The sequence below is a fragment of the Phascolarctos cinereus genome, unplaced genomic scaffold (assembly GCF_003287225.1).
Source record: "Phascolarctos cinereus isolate Bilbo 61053 unplaced genomic scaffold, phaCin_HiC Scaffold_4;HRSCAF=312, whole genome shotgun sequence".
Taxonomy (NCBI): domain Eukaryota; kingdom Metazoa; phylum Chordata; class Mammalia; order Diprotodontia; family Phascolarctidae; genus Phascolarctos; species Phascolarctos cinereus.
The window spans coordinates 221,318,609-221,332,914 of NW_027555847.1; the positions used below are offsets into that span (position 1 = coordinate 221,318,609).

General features: G+C 39.4%; 1 protein-coding gene across 2 annotated transcripts in view; it reads right to left on the reverse strand.

The window, feature by feature from the left end:
• The window catches only part of TTYH3 (tweety family member 3), a 241,389-nt gene that overhangs the window by 112,607 nt on the left and 114,476 nt on the right, over window positions 1–14,306 (reverse strand). For both annotated transcript variants that reach the window (XM_078152926.1, XM_020975229.2), the window contains exons 3-4: window positions 3,310–3,421; window positions 294–514 (exon numbers count right to left, since the gene is read on the reverse strand). In XM_078152926.1, the coding sequence (XP_078009052.1) occupies window positions 294–514; window positions 3,310–3,421 (333 nt within the window). The remainder of the gene's footprint in view (window positions 1–293; window positions 515–3,309; window positions 3,422–14,306) is intronic.

Below are 14,306 nucleotides of genomic sequence, written 5' to 3' on the forward strand. Positions count from 1 at the left end.
AATCCCCTTCCAAAGCAGCGACCCCATTCCCATGCCCACACTGAGGCTGCTGGGGTCAACGCCCATCCTGCCCCCTCTCTCCCTGGTCCCACTGCTTCCAACTCTCTCCTGACTCTCTGCTTCTACCCATCCAGAAATTTTTCCTAGCCCCCACTCAATAAACCAAAAACAAGAAAGGACATCAGTGTTACTGATGCCCAAAGCCAGCCTGGTAGAGGAAAACAGACCTCACAGAGAAGCCGCTTTAACTTCCGAGCCCGTCTGAGCCAAAGCTGAAGAGAAGCTATTCTTACCTATACCAATCATAGAGATCAACCTGAACGGCCAGATCCTCCAGGGACACCGCGTTGTTCTTCCAAAAGGGGATCTCTGTGGTCTGCCGAACCAAGTCATACAGAAGCCCCTGGAGTTTCTGGACGATGTGCAGATAATCGGTATGTTTTGTGTAGAGCTTCTCCAGGGTCTGAAGACTGGTCTCCACTGTCTGATTGAGGGCCATTGTAGTGTCCGTCACCTGAGGAGAAGAAATCAGGGCAAACAGATCAGGGAGAGAGAGGATGGAGTGGATGATGAGCTCTGGATGGGCAGTGAAGTGGGGAAAGGTATGATAGAGCAGGTCCTGGGGGGCAAATTTTAGAAATTTAGCATGTTACCTGTCCAAGGGGGTATTTTATTTAGAAAGAGGATACCAATAGTTTTGGTATTGATTGAAGAAGTCAATTTGAGAAACTGGGAAATCGTTATCTTTTACTTTATGAAGGAATGGGACTGGAGTGAGGCAACTAGGTAGAGCAGTAGATAAAGTGCTGGACTTGGAGTCAAGAAGATCTGAGTTCAAATCTAGCCTCAGGTGCTAGATGGGTAACCCTGAACAAGCCACTTTACAAGATTTTCTTTTCTTTTTTCTTTCTTTCTTTTTTTCTTTTTAGTCAGTTGGGGTTAAGTGACTTGCCCAGGGTCACACAGCTAGTACATGTCAAGCGGTTGGTCGGAGGCTGGATTTGAACTCAGGTCCTCCTGACTTCAGGGCCGGTGCTCTATCCACTGCACCACCTAGCTGCCCCACTTTATGAGATTTACAAGATGACCTGAGTTCAAATCTAGCCTCAGATACTTACTAGCTGGGTGACCTTGGACAAGTATGCCTTATCTGTAAAATGGAGCTAATAATAGCACCTATTTCCTGGGATTGTTGTGAAGAGAAAATGACATAATATTTGAAGTGCTTTGCAAACCTCAAACTGCTATGTAAATGCTAGCTATTATTAGCTGTTGGCAGAAAGAACAGCGGATTTTGTGTCTTTGGGTAAATCACTTCTCCCTAAGACATAGCTTCCTCACATGAAGGGGGTTATTTTAGCTAATCTTGAAGTCATAGGATGAGAAAGATGAAGGGGATCTCAGAGGCCACTGAGTACAACCCTCTCCCCCATTTTAAAGACAGAGAAATTGAGGCTGATGAAAGTAAAGTGAATTGCCCAAGGTCACAAATACAGTAAGAATCAGAGGAGGGATTTGAACCCAGATTAAATAAGATCATATAAGATTATAGATCTGGGGCTGAAAGGAACCTCAAAAACCATTTTAATCCAATCCCTCATTTTGTAGGTGAGGGTAGCTGAAGCTCAGGACAGCTAGGTGGCACAGTGGATAGAGCACAAGGTTTGGAATCAGCAAGAGCTGAGTTCAAATCCGACCTCAGACACTTACTAGTAGTGTGAACCTGGGCAAGTCATTTAACCCTGTTTGCCTCAGTTTCCTCATCTGTAAAATGAGCTGGAGAAGGAAATGGGAGTATCTTTGTCAAGAAAACCCTAAATGGGGTCATGAAGAGTCGGACACAACTGAAAACAACCGAACAACAGCTGAAGCTCAGAGAGGGGGACCCGCCCAAAGTCACAGATGTGGTAATCATCAGAGACAGGACTTGAACCCAGGTTCGAAGGAAGCCATCTAGTCCAACACCCTCATTTTACAGATAAGGAAACTGAGGCTTAGGTTAAGTGAGCTGCCCAAGGTCATACAAGCTGCACATATCAGAAGCTAGATTCAAACTCAGCTCCTTCAACTCTAGGGTCAGTGTTCTTTTCTGTCCAACTTGAACATTCTTCCATTCAGAGGTCCCTGGGAGGAGGGGAGTGATCACTCGCCTCATCTAGAAGTCAGTAACAGCTCAGAGGTAAACATGGAAGCCCTCCACCCCTACCCCAATCCAGAAACTCCAGATATGCTGACAGGGACCCAAGGAGAGGTGAACCATAAGATCTGCTATTCAGATAATGTTAACAAAGCAACTCATTAAAGGTCTCCTCTGCGTACTGAAAAGGCAAAATTCTGGTCTTGTCACTTTTCTCAGGAGTGTTAACCAGAAGCTGTTGCTTTAACACCCACACCCACCTTATTCCCACCCCTCCTCTTCTCTCTCTGACATCCACACAAAACTTTCCCTCTCACATAGACAACTGCCACCTCTCTTATACACACACATATCCTTCCCCTTTCCCCCCTACATATGCAAATCTACCTCTGTCTCTTCCACTCTGCCTTTTCTTCCCTTCACAGACCATAGGATCACGGACCTGGAGCTAGAAAATACCTCTAAGGTGACTGAGTCCAATCCTCTCGTTTTACAGTGAGGAAACTGACACTTGTAAAGGTTAAGTGATTTGTACAAAGTCATACAGGTAGGAAGAATCAAGGATGGGATTTGAACCTAGACCCTTAATTTTAGTTAGAGTCACTCCTTTTCCCATTATGTTATTCTTTCCATTATAATAATTATACTACTATATATCATACAACTATATAATATGCAATGTATTAATACAATATAGTCTATGATGTTATAGATATATATATTATATATTTTATTATTTCCATTATAATTATACTATTATTATAATATAATAATTTCCACCTGTCTCTCCATTACACACACACACACACACCCCACAAAACCCTTTTCTCCCCCCACACAAAACCAAATCTCCCCCTACTCTTACCCAAACACGCTCTAAACCTCACTTCTCTGCATCCCCCTCATACATCCCACCCATTCCCACACATGCACCCCCCCAACACACACACAAACATATACACACAGCAAATTGTAGCACTCAGCATGAGGTTTCTTGGGAATAGGAAGAAAGAATACAGCAAACTCTCTCTCCCCAAGGCCACGGCAAGCCTCGCTCTGAAGGCCAGAGTGCAGAAGGATGAGCTGAAGAGCCCTAAAAAGATGGCGTCTTCTCTTGGCTCTCTCCATCAACCTTACAGCCAGTTCCCAGGCCCATTCTTCTCCCAACTTACCCGATCCTGGACTCCAGCCACAGTGCGGTTTGCATGGCGAAGGGAATATGTGACCCGGTGGATCCCATCGCTGGTCTCTCCATTGCCATAGAATCCCACTGCGATGCCAGCGCTAAGGAGAAGGGTGAGGAGCTGGTTAGGAAAATGCTCATTTACCCAAGAACTGACAAGTACCCTCGCGCTCTCTCTCTCTCCTCTCTCTCTCTCTCTCTCTCTCTCTCTCTCTCTCCCCACCCCCACCAGGAACAGTCTTCCCAGTACATAAGCTGAGAATACAGTTCAGCAGACAGAGGAAGCCAAGGTAACACTCCCTAGCCTTCCAGAGGGACCTAATGACTTTCAGCTTCAGGTAACAGGAACCACAAGTACCCAGAAGGGAAGGGAACTGAATCACTCAAATGACAAATATTGATTGATGGCCTACTATGTGCCTGTCCAGGGTGGTGGAAAGTTTACAAAACATAAAGGAAATTCAGTGACAATCTGTAGAGCATTTTAAAAGTCTGCAAAATGCATTACATAGTCAGTCAACAAGCTTTTATTACATGCTTCCTATGTGCAGGCACTGTGGAAGAGCTGGGAATATAAAGGCATAAGTGGTTCCTGCCCCTAAAAAGCTTAGATTCTAATGGGAGAGACAACATATCAATATCTCATATAATTCTCACAACAATCGAATAATCAGCAAGCATTAAGTGCTACTACACTGCAGTCAGATTTTAGAGAAATGGAGAAACTAAGGTTCAAAAAGAGGTTAAATGATTTGACTCTTAATCCCCTGAGTCTGATCCTCTGAATTGCAAGTGTTTCTTCCCTCCCATCACCTTCTATTTATTTTGTCAATATTTTGTATATCCTTATACATTGTCTGTTCCAATGAGTTAGCTCCATAAGGGCAGGGACAGAACCTAGCAATAGGACCATGAGATCATAGATTTAGGGGTAGAAGAGAAACCACTGAATCCAACCCCTTCATTATACAGATGAGGAAACTGAGGCAAACAGAGGTTAAGTGATTTGCCCAGGGCCATACAGCTAGTAAGTGTCTGAGGCAGGATTCAAACTATTGTCTTCCTGACTCAAGGACAAAAGCTCTTATCCATTAAGATACTTTGCTGTAGGTAGTCAATAAATTCTGAATAATTGCTCAGATCACACAGTTCCTAAGTGGCAGAAGAAGGATTGGAACCCAAACCTTTTCTGATTGCAAGTTCAATTCTCTTTCAGTTAAATCATGCTGCCTTTCATGGTAGGGTCCTGTGTTCTCCAGGAATTATTTATCTAAGTAGAGAAATTGGATGGACATACAAGATGATTGAAGTATTATTGGAGTAGTGTGATAGAAATTGGAGGGACGGGGCAGAAATAGACCTGGCTAGAGATGGCTATAGACTAGAGGTTGGAATCAGAAGAGATTCTATCAAAGATGTGGGACCTGAAAGTTGGGTTGAATTTAAACTGACCCATAGTAGAGGAAGCATGCTATCGTATGAAGATGGCATTGTATTCAATGTCAATCCAGCTCATTTTACAGATAAGGAAACTGAGGCAAATGGGGTTAAGTGACTTGCCCAGGGTCACACAGTTAGTAAGTATCTGAGGCCAGATTTAAACTCAGGAAGATAAGTCCTCCTGACTCCAGGCCCAGCACTCTATCTACTGTGCCACCCAGCTGTCCATCCCCAGAGCTATCTAAAGATCATTGAGTCCAACTCTCATTTTAGAGTTGAGGAAACTGAGACCCAAGGAGATTAAATAGCCTGTCATACAGGTACTAACCATCAAGAAGTAACATTTGAACTCAGGTTCTCTGACAGTACAGGTAGTGCTCCTCCCATTGTACTACCCACAACAAAATCTCCCTACCAGATTCTCCTCACACAGATCCAATGTGCCCTCACAGGGAATGAGAATGAAGCCACGAAATCAAGAGACAGAGTCTACTTTGGGTTTAAAGTCTGTCCCCCAAAACACATTTCCAGTCTTCTTATACCTTTCCTGGACCCACATACTCTTCGATCCAGTGCTCTCCTAATTCTGGGCATCTTCACTGGCTCTCCCAGATGCCTGGAATACTTTCCCTCCTCATCTCTGCCTACTAGCTTCTTTCAACTCCCAACTAAAATCCTATCTTCAACAGTAGAGCTTCTTAAACTTTTTTCCTTTTCACCTGAGAAATTTTTACACAACCCCGGGTACATAGGTATATGAAATAGGTATACAAATCAAGCATTTACTGGTAATAAATCATAAAGAAATTTATTTTAAATAATTCTTTGGTATACATGTAACTTTACATTTATTAAAGATGAAAACAAATTTGCATACTAATGAAATGGATATGCTTGTTTGTTTTTACATAAAGAATTAAATTAAATCTTGGTGGAAATTTTTTTATTAATTTATTTTGATTTATCAACAATCACTTCCATAAGCTTTCGAGTTTCAAATTTTTCTCCCCTCCCCCTTCCCCAATCTGATATAGGCTATACATATACATTCCTATTAAACATATTTTCACATTAGTAATGTTGTAAGGAAGAATTAGAACCAATAGGAGGAATCACAAGAAAGAGAAAACAAAACAAAACAGAAGGAAAAAAGTAGCAAATAGTATGCTTCGAGATGTATTCAAACTCCATAGTTCTTTCTTTGGGTTGTGGATAGCATCATGAGACCTTTGGAGATGTCTTAGATCCTTGCATTGTTGAGAATGGCTACGTCTAGCAACATTAGTCATCACACAACATGGCTGTTACCGTGTACAACGTTCTCCTGGTTCTGCTCACTTCACTCAACATCAGTCCACACAAGTCTTTCCAGGTTTCTCTGAAGTCCGCCTGCTCATCATTTCTTATAGCACAATAGTATTCCATTACATTCATATGCCACAACTTGTTCAGCCATTCCCCAGCTGATGGGCATCCTCTCAATTTCCAATTCTTTGGGTAGAATATTTGATACTGCAGGACAAACAGCATCTTCAACGTTTTTCAGAGTTGACTGATATTTTGATTTTATAATCGTCAATGCTGAGAATGCCGCTTCGCATAAATACATAGTACAGAATGGCAGGACTATGTTTAGGGCCATTTCAGAAATTGTTGGAAATCCTGTTCTGATCCCAAGCCAAAATTCATTTAACGATTTTTTTAGTAAACTCAAGTTTTAAACCTGTGTCTCTTGGTAACTTGGCAAATTCTTCCTGAACTTTTAATGGAAGATGACTGATGTGTTTTATTTCAATTCAGTATGGTTTATGAACCCAACTTAGTTTTTCAGAATCAGAATTTGAAAGGAAGTATTTCTGAAGTTGTGTTTCCAGGCACTTCAGATGATCAATTGTAACTCTTACAATTAAATCTCTGAGAAGGTTATTTTCAATTATAAAATCATCTGAGGCTATAAATGTTTCTAAATAACTATTTCCACCCTATTCTTCCATATGCTAACTTTTTTAGTAAAACTTTCAGTTTTATTTTTTTACATAAATATATTACAATTTTTTTCCTTGAAGTGAGATGTTTAAACCGTTGAGTTTTTTAAAACATCTGACAACACAGTTTTGAAAGCCATAAGTCATTATGAAAAAAAATCAGATTTCTGCTCAGTCAAAAATATAACTTCATCTTTCAGTTTCAACAATCTGTTTAAACTTTGCCCTCTTGAAAGCCACCTTACCTCTGCATGTAGTAATAAGTTTTTGTAATCGGAGGTCATGTCTTTCCAAAGGTTTGAAAACAAATGACTGTTAAGGACATGGCTTTTAATGAAGGTCATGATTTTGATAGTATTGTGAAGCACAACCTCTAACAACTCTGGTGATATTTTTTTGGCTACAAGAGCCTCCCAATGGATCATGCAGTGAATAAAAGTGATATATTCATTGCCACCAGCTTTAACTTTTGCTACAAATCCAACATTCTTGTCCATCATTGCTCCAGCACCACCTGTACAAACTCCAATGCAATTTCTCCACTGTAAATCTTCATTTGTGAAAAATTCGTTCACTTTAAAATATATATCTTCCTTTCTTGGGTGCTCTTCCAAAGGGCCACAAAACAATAATTCTTCACGTATGCTTTGTTCATAAACATATCTTACATAAAGCAACAACTGTACCATGTTACAAATATCGGTTGTTTCACCTAACTGAATTGAAAACTCTGGACTGCCCTTAAGCTGGTAAGAAGCTGCTGGATGGAACTGGTCACTACTAATTTCAGAAATTCTTTTGGAACACAATCATTCGATAAAAGAATTTTACAAATTTCACCCCCATACTTTTTTCTCATGAACTATTTCTGACATTTTAATAGCAGCAGAAAACATGAGATCTTCTATCATGTAGGGCTTTTTAGTTTTTGCAATTAAATAGGAAGTTTCATAAGATGCAAGTAAATACTTTTCATTGATAGTAACAAATTTCTCAAAACATTGTTTTTCTTTATTTGAAGATGTTAAAAGTTGTTCAAAATATTCCTTTGGTTTATTGCGGTACAATGCATGCTTAGTATTAAGATGTCATTTTAGTTTGACTGGTTTCATGCTCTTTGCAGGCAAAACTTTATTACAAATTAAGTAAAGAGGTTTTTCCACACCATCATCATTATTGGAAGTAAATCCATGTTGCAAAAATGATTCAGCATAGTTTCTTTTTCTTGTCAATTTAGGTATACTACAACCTGGTAGTGAAGACTGTGCCGAATTGTCATCAGTATTTTTACCTCTTCGGTCTAATTTAGCCACTTATCCATAACCAAAAATGATTTTTATCCTAAGATATAAATAAATATTGCTAATAATTTCTCAAATAAATACTAGCTTTAGTTTATGAAACTACATTTGTTTGTGCTCAATTTTAAAAACTAATAGTCACACTTCTATACACATACAGTGGTGATGTGGAGAAATATTATAAAAGGACTTTTGACTTTACTTGCTCCAATTAAACACTTATGTTTCTGTAAAAGAAGGAGATAACAGCAATTTTAAAAATCAAACATTCTAACACAACACAATCCAAAGATACACTTATTTGATACTTACATGCTGAGGAATGATGGCAAGAAAATATTAAAAGTCTTTATTTTCCATAATTAAACTATTATGTTTCTATAAAAGCAGAAAACTTTGTATGTACAGTAAAAACACTGCAATTCATAACACACATAGTCTCAAATCTGAGCCGAGGTGTTTCTGGCAGCGTTTGTTGTTACATGGCGTGTAATGACTTGAACAGTGCAAAATGTGCATGTTTTGTGTGTTCAGAACCAAGGCTGCAGTGAAATTATGCGACGCAACATGGGTAAGCACTGCTAGAAGCACCTCGGATTCATTACATGTTTGATTTTGAATTAATTTTTGGTCACTGTGCATTCAAAAACCTTTTACCATTGCCAAATTTTTCAAGACTGCCATATTCAGTTACTTCACCCCATATGGGGTTGTGACCCACAGTTTAAGAAGCACTATTCTATAGGAAGCCTTTCCCCATCCTGCTTAATTCTAGTGCCTTCCCTATGTTGATGACTTCCTATTTATTCAACATAGTAGTCTCTGCCATTAGATTGTAAGCCTCTTGAGGGCAGGAATTGTCTTTTGTTTTCTTTGTGTCCCTGGTGTTTAGCGTAGTGCCCAGTAAACATTTACTGACTTGACATTTTTGTTCTTCAGTCATTTTTCAGTCGTGTCTGACTCTTCGTGACCCCATTTGGAGTTTTCTTAGCAGAGATATTGGAGCGGTTTGCCATTTTCTTCCCCAAATCATTTTACAGGTAAGGAACTGAGGCAAACACAGTTAAATGACTCGCCCAAAGTCACACAGCTAGTAAGTGTCTAAGGCTAGATTTGAACTTGTGAAGATGAGTCTTCCTGACTCCAGGCCCAGTGCTCTATCCACAGCACCAACTCGCTGTCCCTTGACTTGATTTAAATTGATCCTAACTTGGGCAGGAAGCAAGAAGGAAGTGCTGGGAAAGCTTCCCTATTGATTCACATAACTAATAGCTTCTTTGAATAGGAAACAGCCTCAGAAGATCATCTTATACCAGGGTCCTTAACCTTTTTGTGTGTGTCACAGACCCCTACTCAGAATGTTTTTCTATGTATAAAATAAATAAAATATATGTATAAAATATATATATCATAAAATAAAATAAAGGACACTAATGAAGTTATTAAAAAATTTTTTAAGTTCATGGACTGTAGGTTAAAAATGCCCGGTAGGCCAATCCCCTCATTTTACAGAGGATGAAACTGTGAGCCATAGAGGTAAGGTCAACCTGCTTGTGACTGGCCCTGAGATCCCCATCCCACCTTCTTCTCTTCCTTCTTTAGGCTTAAACAATCAAATACCACCAACTCAGCCTTAATTATAGGACCTTGTAAGACTTGAGGCCTTCAAAGCCCTCCAATTCTCAGGAGAAGCATTAGCTAATTTGTCTGCATAATTACTACCTTACACTCCAGGAAGAGAGGAGGGATGCTATTTTTGGGAAACCCGGTCTCACTATCTCTGCCCAGCCCCACCCCCCACACTCCCTACCAATTTTATTCCCTTTCAGTTTGGTTGCTCATTATACACTGACTACTGGGGCTTCTTATCTTTGACACCCCATACCTTGAAAAATACTATGCTAAAAGTAAGAGTTGTCTTCTGCCTTTGGGATCACCCACTATTGAGAATCACAGAGATCTTAGAGATTATGTGATCTGGTTCCCAGACAACAGGGAGGAAGAAACTTGGGCCTGAGGGAGAAGGAGTTTGCTCAGTCCACAATGAGTTAGTGGCAAAGCTAAGACTTGAATCCAGGTCTCCTGACTCTCAAACTCATCTCTGCTGGAGAAACTAGTTTAAGTGAGGATGGTCATCCTCCCTGGCAACAACCTAAAAAGGCAGGAAATGCCCCCGTCCCCCTAAATATTCCTCATAGTTTTTAATTACATAGCTAAATAGGGTGGGACAGAGTACTAGACGTGGAATTAGGAAAATCTGAGTTTATATGTTGCTTCAGACCCTCACTGGTTGTGTAACCCTGGGCAAATCATTCAACTATTCTCAACCTCAGTTTTCTTATCTATAAAATGGGGATAATTTTAGCATCTACCTCACATGGTTGTTATGAGATAACATACATAAAACTCTCTGCAAACCTTAAAGCACTATAGTGCATATATATCATATTATTTTATTACTATATATTATTTATATATTAGCTATTATTAGTGTTTAATAACTTATTACAGCTTTGCCTTCCATCATTTTCTCTTCCTTGAAACTATTCTCCAGCATGTTTCACCTCAGAGTTAAAGGTTTTATAAGTTTATTTTCCATTATATAAAATAACACCTTTCCTTTTATATAGCTCTAAACTCATCTTGTTTAGAGTTCAAAGGTAATAACCTCCCAATTGCAGAATTAGGATTTGGTGAACTAAGCCCACCACCGTCTTAATCAACATTGTGTGCATCCCATCTCCACATTCCCAAACAGAATTGTTAGGGGCATGTTATAAAACTTGTATCAATAATAGTAACAGTAACAATAATAATATCTAGCATTTATAGAGTGCTTTAATGGTACTTTATATAGATTTCATTTTCAATCAATAAACATTTATTAAGCACCTACTAAGTGCCCAGACACTGTGATAAGTCTTAACCTTAAACCTCAGAGGTAGGTGCTATTATTATCCCCATTTTACAGAAATGGAGATGAGGAAGACAGAGTTAAGTGACTTACCCAACTAGCAATGTAGGATTTGAACTTGGGTCTTCCTAACTCCAGGCCCAACTCTCTAATCATGGCCCCATCTAACTTAAAGTTTAATAACCAATTGAGTATATTAGGAAGAAGCACTAAAGATAGGAACAGGGAAAGCTTCTCCATTGCCTCCTGAATAAAGTCCAGATTCTTTAGCCTAGCATTCAAAGTCTTTCATGATTTGGTTCCAATCTACCTTCAAATCTTGACTCGTACTACTCCCACTCCAGGTGCACGAAATATCAACCAAGCCATCAAAACTCACCACCCTGTCAAAATCTGACCACCTTCAAGGTTCTGTTCAAACATCTTTGTCATGAAGCCTTTCTCCATTCCTTCCCACTGACACCAAAGCAGTGATCTTTTCTTCCTTTGATTTCTGGAAGCACTTTGCTGATACCTCATTTATGGACCCTGTACCCTAGCTCTGCTGCTGACTGTGATCCTAAGCTGGTCACTTGCCCTCACTGGGACTAATATTCTTCATCTGTAAAATGATGCCATTAAACAAAAATTATTTGCATATATAAGTTTCTTTCAGTGGATCAAAGGAGAAGGAACTTAAGGAAGACACAGCACGAGTGAGGTTCTCTACAGTGGCCACCCCTGTGTCTCTGGGATTTAAGTCTGACATGCAGGGGTCACAGGTCACAAGCTCATCTCAAGATTCTAGTCATCCTTGGTGTCCACTTGTCACACCGGAGCTGTAACTGGCTTGAGGCAAACAAGGCTTTGCCCTATAGCAGTGATATTGGAAGGGGTGAGGAGGATGGAGTGGGACAATATTTCCAGCCTGTTTCCCTTCTCAGCCAGTCATTACATCCCTGAGGTCAAGTACTGGCACAACTGTACTGGGAAAGGGAATGATCCTGTCCTCACCCCAATGTGGGTAGCGGGGGAAGACTGTATCTGACGTCACACTTTCCTCTATGACCCCCTACGTCAATTGTTTTTGCCTTGGGTGAAAACATTCCTAGTCACAACTCTTCTTAAGATCCAGAGCATCTGAGGGGGGCCAACTCCAAATGTATCTCCCTCCAAGAAGCCCTCCTTGACTCTAGTAATGTATGACTTCTCTATTCTTAAGGATTGCGACGGTATTTAGGCCATCCATTATTTATGTATATATTGTTATGATACTACATGAACTGGGTTAATCAGTGTGGATAACTAATCACCCAAAGTGTGTGTATGGAGTGGGGTGGGGGGAACGTCTCTCCATTAAAGTGGGCTACACTGGTGTTTTGCCTTAGTAGAGAGGTAATATGAGTTTCTATAGCTGAAAAGTGTATCACTATGACCCATCAGGTGATAAGCCTCTCCAAACTTAGCTAGCCTGGTCCATGAACCATAGAAATCCAGTCTATCACTAGGCAGAGGGCACTTTTTTGGGGTTTTTTTGTTTGTTTTTTACCTTTCTTTTTAATAGTATTTTATTTTTTCCAATTACACATAAAGACACTTTAAAAAATTCATTTTAATAAGATTTTGAGTTTCAAATTTTTCTCCTTCCATCTTTCCCTTCCCTCCTCCCTAAGACAGTAAGCAATTTGATATAGGTTATATACGTGCAACCATGTAAAACATAGTTCCATATTAGTCATGTTGTGAAAGAAGAAAGGAAAAAGAAACCAGAAAGCAATAAAGAAAGTGAAAATAGCATGTTTCCTATATACATTCAGACTCCATCAGTTCTTTCTCTGGATATGGATAGCATTTTCCATCATGAGTCTTTTGGAATTGTCTTAGATCACTGTATTGTTGAGAAAAGCTAAGTCAATCATAGTTGATCACTGCACAATGTTACTGTTACTGTGTACAGTGTTCTCCTGGTTCTGCTCACTTCACTTTGCATCAGTTCATGTAAGTCTTTCCAGGTTTTTCTGAAAGCATCCCATTCATTATTTCTTATAAACAATAGTATTCCATTACATTCATATACTATAACTTGTTCAGATATTCCCCAATTGATGGGTATCCTCTCAATTTCAATTCTTTGCCACCACAAAAAGAGCTGCTATGAATATTTTTGTACATGTGGGTCCTTTTCCCTTTCCTTTGATCTCTTTAGGATATAAACCTAGTAGTGGTATTGTTGGATCAAAGGGCATGCACAGTTTGATTGCCTTTTTGGCATAGTTCCCAATTGCTCTCCAGAAAAGCAATTTGGTTGGATCTTAGTAGGATCAGTTCACAATTCCACCAATGATCAGAAGGCATTGTTTTACAAAGCGATGTTACTTTATAATTTTCTAAGGTGTTTCACGGGTTTATGTCAGAGGCCTAATGATGAGGTATATTAGGCACCTTCTGACAAAGAGGTAATAAATAGATGCAGAATGAGATATTTTTTGGACACAACTAGCACAGGAACTTGTTTTTTGACTCTCCATATCTGTTAAAAGGGTTTTGTTTTTTCAAAGGGAAGAAAGGAAGTAGGAGGGAGTAAAAGTAGATTTTTTTTGTTCATTGAAAAAAATTTAAATTAAAAAATTTGTTTCATGAGTGTATGTATATTTTAACTCCCCAACCAGACTGTAAACTCTTTGAGGGGAGGAACTGGCTTGTAATTATTACATAACTAAATATTCTCTCCATCCTGCCCTGCCCCTCCCCAACAAATCCCAACTTAGAATCACAGAATGTTAAGAACAGGAAGGGACCTTAGAGATCATTCAGTCCAATCTACCTCATTTTATAGATGAAGAAATGGAAGTTTTGAGATGTTATATGTCCTCCAGAGTCAAAAGGGGTAGGAAGGAGCAGAGCTGAAACTGGAAAGCAGGTCTGACCTCAATCCAACGTTCTCTTCACTACAGTCTCAATGCCTCCCTCAATGCCCAGTAAGTCTTGTTGGATAAAAAGTCTTTGGCCCCAAAGGGCCAAATGTGATGGTAGAAGACTGTAGACCAAGGGTTCTTGACTTCTTTTGTGTCACAGAACCTTTGACAGTTTATGATCGCTTCTCAGGAGAATATTTTTAAATGCCTAAAAGATGAAAGATCACAAAGGAAATAAATTCTATTGAAATGCAGTTACATATATACATATATACACACACGTGTGTGTATATATATACATATATATGTATATGCATATACATACAGATATATAGATATAGATATAGATATAGATATAGATATAGATATAGATATAGATATAGATATAGATATAAAGGATCACAGGCTCCAGGTTAAGAACTTCTGTCTAGACCCTAAAGAAAGTTTTTTCT